The sequence below is a fragment of the Mytilus edulis genome, chromosome 2, assembly GCF_963676685.1.
Source record: "Mytilus edulis chromosome 2, xbMytEdul2.2, whole genome shotgun sequence".
Lineage (NCBI taxonomy): Eukaryota > Metazoa > Mollusca > Bivalvia > Mytilida > Mytilidae > Mytilus > Mytilus edulis.
This window is the reverse complement of record NC_092345.1, coordinates 15,869,534-15,875,533: the sequence shown is the minus strand read 5'-3', so window position 1 is coordinate 15,875,533 and position 6,000 is coordinate 15,869,534. Positions and strand designations below refer to the sequence as shown.

The following is a 6,000-nucleotide window of genomic DNA, read 5'->3' as shown; positions in this document are numbered from 1 at the left end:
ACAACCAAAGATGGTGGAAGAACAAATGTGTACTATAATGGTCCAATATTATAAAGTCCATAATAACTGAAATTGAAACCCCAAAATCATTCAGATGAAACCAGGAATAAGGATGTGCAAAAACATCATGTTAGGTAGACTGTGAAAATTTCACAATATACTGTCCAGTATTTCAGAAGTTATTGACAGGAAAGTGGGACAGAGGAAACAAGGATGGGACAGACAGACATAGAGATAAACAAACGAAGGGACTCCCAGACCAAATAAACATAATGCCCCTATGCAGGGCATAAAATCATTCAGATGAAAATAGGAATAAGGATGTGCAAAAAACATCATGTGAGGAAGATTATGGAAAATTTCACAAAATTCCATCAAGTAGTTCAGAAGTAACAAACACAAAATTGGGACAGAAGCTCACATAGATATACAAATGGAAGGACCATCTCTTCCTGAATACAGAATGGGAGGGTAACAAGAATTTTTATGGCCCAGCAACAAAGTTGTTGGCGCCATAAAGTTTTACCCTTGTCTGTCATTCCTTCATTCTGTCATTCCATCATTCCGCAACAAGCAATTATTTTTTTCTAAACGCCTTCAGATATTGGGCTGATTTTAAGTATGTGAGTTAACAGATCAAGTTTAAGTTTTTTTCCGCTCCGCTGATTTTTACAGAAATTAAGGGTTTACAACTTTGAAAATTGTTGAAAATCACAGTTATACATACTATTTGTCTATACGCCTTCAGATTTTGAGCTGATTTTTGATATGTGAGACTGCCATCATGTTTGTGTCCACATGTGTTGTTGAAATTGCAGTTGTTCCAACTTGTTGAGTAGGCCATTTGTATTGTTTCAACACATCTAGTTCAAAGAAGTGGAAGAATTCATAACAACAATAAGTTAAAAATAAAACATTTAATAAGTAAATAACATTTTCATGAATATCATATATTCACACACAAAAAAAACAATGATTCAAAATAACAATGCTTGCAAAAATATATGGAAAAAATAAAAGATATAAAATAGATCCAATTTTCATGTATTAAATTTAGTTTTGCCAACTTCATTAGAAAACATTGATCTACAACAAATTAGTTGGACGGAGGACAGGTATATAAAGATAAAAATCGCTAATTAATTAAAGCAGTCAAGGATATTTATTACCACAAGCCTTATGATACTGAAATAACCAATCAATAATTTCCTTGAACTAAAGTTTCTAAGAGTCTGTGTCCATCACCTTGCTGAAGAAAAAAAAAATATTGAACAGGTTGAATTAATTTTGGAAAAAATGTGCTTTTGGAATATTTATCTATTTTTTTCTCAATTTTAGTTAGTTAGAAAATGTCATCTTTAAGGAATACTCATCAAATGAGAAAAAAAACTTTGGTTTAAAGTAGAAGAATAAATAATGCCACTTTTTGGCAATTAAATAATAAATTAAGATTTATGAATGTGGTAAAAATGATTGAGCAATAGTAAGCATCCCTCAGATATCCAAAAAAGCTATCAGAATATTATACTTGTACTTGTAATGTGTAATTTTTTATACCTGAAAAAAATCTGTCTTTATAGAAAACTCCACAAAAAACCTAAATTTTGGCAAAATTAACAGATTGATAGACATACACTGACAATAAAACATAATTCTCTGTATTATGGACAGGGCATAAAAAGGATGCTTAATTGATAGCAAAAAGATTGACCAGCTAAAAAGTGGACGGAATACTTTATTGTAGCAGTTATAAATAAACATGATTGTCAATTACAAAATATTTACATATATTTACCATGACTATTGAATATTTGCTACACATTTCTGAAAAACTTCAAGTTATGCCAAACATTTGCAAACACTTCACTTTTGCAAGTTTAGCAAAGATCCTTCCCGTTGTTAACAAATTTCTGGCTTATATTCAATTCTATATAAATATGTCTAGATTCATGTTTAATTTTGGAAGAAAAACATGTATCCTTAATGTCCAAGTTAAAAATAGAGCAACTCTTAAATGATTATTTTCAATAAGTTTATCTTCCCAAGTCAAGAAACAGTTCAACTTAACCTGTAGACGATTTTGAGTTGATAAAATTAGTATCAAAGTGAGTTGTCTTTGCTGTTATATAAAACTTATAGGAATGTACAAGTATTAGAACCAAAGAAAGACAATTCATATAATAATATCTATCACAGATTCATATGTTATAAAAAAAAAATATGTGCCAGCACATACCAAGCTAAAAATAAATGAAACAAAATGCACTCAATAAATAATTTATAAAAAATAACAATATGCAATGCAAATTAATTATCACATGTGAATAATTACACCAACATCATATATCAATGAGTGTTTTCAAGACATTATCAATAAGGTTGCATGAAAAAGAATTAAACATATACTGTAGGTCCTTATATCATCTGCTTTATTTCATTGAAAGTCATTGAAAATGTTATAAATAAAAACTAGCCTAAGATTCAAACATAGAAAAATATTGAAAAATATTCAACTTGTGTGACCAAACAACAAAGGTAATTAATGTAGAGCATTTGTGAATAAATATTTTGTTTTATCACTCAATTAATATTTTTTTATTTATAAAATCTTGAATGAGTTATTTCACAATTTAAAAACAAAAGTTAAACCAATTATTTTTAACTTTACTAAACTGATGAGGACTGTTTAAAAATCTACAGCCATTATTTTTCTATCTCTAGCTTTTGCCTTGTAGATTCCTGGTTCAAAATAAATGATTATTCTAAAAACCTCATTGGTTGTTTTTTTTTAAGTAATAAATGTTTTTAGCTTTAGGATGTACTAAGGTGAGGTTAGGTGAAAATTAATAAATGAAGAATTTAAAATTGATACAATAATCTGGTAGAGCATTCTTTAAGGATAAAAATATTGGACCTCCTTTTCGAGATATTTGAGATTTAAAGTATGGCAGGAAAAGGCTGACTGGGACTTTAACCTTATATTAGCATTGGTATTATTTGGGTCTCAAAACGAAAGAAATGAAACTCAAGAATCTTTTAAAATTTTGGTAAATGACCTTTCATGTGCTATTAAGTCTTATATGAAAAAATAAATGGGTGTTATGGGGCAAAATATTTTACTTTGTATTGTATGGAAAAACACCAAGATGTCCGAACATTTGACACAAATTCCAAAACCTCATCTAAGTACATCCTTAATGTGTATTCTGGGATTTATATTGAAATATACCTCTTCTTGTGGCTTTTACCATGTTAGTAAAATTTAACCATGCTATTGCTTGATATTAGTTTATCCATTTTATTTGCTTGTAATTAATGTATATTGTAATTTGTTAGTTCATGGTAGGTTTTATTTACATTCCTTCATTTAAATAAAAATCAAGGGGAGATAACTCAAGTTTAATTTAATACTGACAAGAGTTATCTCCCATCCTTTGCAGGTTCTAAATTTTCCACTTTATGAATGTTTCCCTGTTGCATTTCTCTTTCATTGCTGAAATGAAACTTTGATATAAATATTATAAAAATCAGGCAAGAATTGTATATGTGAGAGCACTTACAAGACTGGATGAGCACCTGTTATTTCTATATCCCCAACAACACATTGTATGGGGTTAAAAACCAGTATTGTAACTGTCAATATTACAAAATGATTGTACTACAAATTTGATCATTAGTTACAGTTATAGATGGAAGTAAACACATTGTTGTCAAGTTAGAATTTTGTTCTAGCATTTGTCTTATTAATTTCTGCAACAACCTATCAATGTTCATTCAGTATTATACTTCAATGATTATCGAGAATCTCTGCGTGCCAAAACATTCTTCTTGCCAACAATTTTCATCAGCTGACTACTCATGTAATATGGTTTGTCTGCACTGCCATCATTCCTTTCTAAATCCTCCACTGAAATTATAAAAGTTCAGATGATACATCACTTTAGCAAAAACACACACATGCTTAAAAATTAAAAAAATAAATACAATAAAATTTTAAAAATGAAAAACCATCTATAGTTGTGTATAATCCGCACTACATATTTTGGATAAAAAATGCAGAGAATACACAACCAATACGGTAGCATACCCTACTTTTAATTCAAAGTATCTGAAAACAGAAAGTAGTTGTCTGACAAAACACATTACAACTTATCATTTGGTGTGGAACCTTTACTTTTATCCTGTGTGTATTCATTATTATTAGTTGGATACCAATTTTCATCGTTTCTTTTGTACAGGGAAACCACTAATTTACATGTGAAACAAATTACAAATTAGAAATATATGCTGAATTAAGCAAAATCATGAAATAAAATATTCACCAGAGTAGTTTAGGTGGTCATGTATAAGGCCAAAAAGTATTATAATTGTGATTCTCACTCCCATATGATGTAGAAGTTGGGCAACTTTAGGTCACAGTACAGCCTTCAACAATGAGAAAAACCCATACTGCATATCAAGCTATAAAAGGTCCTTTTTTTTTTTTTTTTTTTTAGATAAAACCGTTTTACCTATCCAATAGTTTCTGCCAAGAGGCAAGGAACAAATATAACTTTCATTTTTTAGCCCAATATTAAATACCAATATACTTACAAAAACATAAGAATAATGTATCAACTGCCATACCATACACACTGAAAAAGGCACTTGCTATGATGTAAGCTCCAATAATAACCAACTGAAAAAGGCAATATATAAAAGTAATTTGAAGATGGTTTGAAGTTTTTGGTATAGTTCACTTATTAACCCTATCCTCCATAATGACGCCTTTTGACGCCTCTGAAGTACCTCAGTTGAAACGCTTTGACAATGAAATGTCTGCATCAGACTTAATCAAAGGAGTAGGTCCGGTAAGGACCGATTTTGGCCTCAAATTTCAGGTTCATCTGAAGAAAGATTTTGACCTCTTTTTAAACACGTAAGTGTCTATTTCATTTGATTCAGTTAGTTTTTGTAAAGGATTTTAACTGATTTAGTCAATAAAAACGATCCGATTCAAGCTCAAAATGAGAAATCTACCAAATTTGTTAAAAAATGTCACTTTTCAGATGGTTTTTGTCAAAAATGAAAGTGGCCGCATCCGTGTTCATCCTAAACCTTTATATATGTTATGTTTTATCATAAAATACAACTCTCATTCCAATATTAAGAATGAACACGAATGCGGCCACTTTCGTTTTAAGCGAAAACCGTCTAAAATTTAACTAAAATGATAGAATTGTGAAGATTTTAGTAATTTAGCATGACTTAGTGGTGCTAGTACTCGATATATGTGAATTGTATTGTCAAAAACAGCCCATATTTATGTAGCAGAATCATTCTACTGTCCAATAAATAACTAAAAGTTCACATTTTAACAATTTGGTAAAACTGCTATATTTTGGGGCCAAAAAGGGGTCTTACCGGACCTTCTCCTTTGTATCCAATATCATAAGGATATTCATAAGACTATCTGACTTAAATTTATTTGATAAAATATTTGTTTTTCGCAATGCATTAATACTTTAAGGCATAATTTCAGCCTTTTATTGAAAAATCCTATGCAAATCAAGTATGCAACAAAAAAAAATCTATAGATAAAATTCAATGAACACACTACTATACTTCTTATACTACATAATGCTGCTCTTGTTGCACACAATATGTGCCTGAGTGTATTAATAAACTTATCTTGTCTTGTCTTGTCTTATAAATAATAGCATATATCAACGAAATTAATGAACCAATGCATGCAGATATACTAAACTAAGTCCTGTATGCATGTTTATTTTTGAATCTTTAATCTGAGACTACTATAACAAGGCGCATCCCGTGGACATCGTGTAAATACGATTTGACTGGCCAGTACAGATAGTGACCAATCTCTGTGTTATAGTAGTCTCAGCTTTAATGTATAATCAACAAATAATATTTCATTAAGTCATTGTTGATCACAAGCTAATTAACTTTCAAATGATTTGTTGTATTTAATTTGTTCTTTCAGGATCAGTTATTAATTTT

General features: G+C 29.8%; 1 protein-coding gene across 2 annotated transcripts in view; it reads right to left on the bottom strand.

Moving 5' to 3' along the window:
• Nucleotides 1-902: 902 nt before the first annotated feature.
• The window catches only part of LOC139511561 (choline transporter-like protein 2), a 34,974-nt gene continuing 29,876 nt past the window's right edge, over nucleotides 903-6,000 (bottom strand). For both annotated transcript variants that reach the window (XM_071298397.1, XM_071298398.1), the window contains exons 22-23: nucleotides 4,594-4,678; nucleotides 903-3,907 (exon numbers count right to left, since the gene is read on the bottom strand). In XM_071298397.1, the coding sequence (XP_071154498.1) occupies nucleotides 3,795-3,907; nucleotides 4,594-4,678 (198 nt within the window). In that variant the 3' untranslated portion in view covers nucleotides 903-3,794. The remainder of the gene's footprint in view (nucleotides 3,908-4,593; nucleotides 4,679-6,000) is intronic.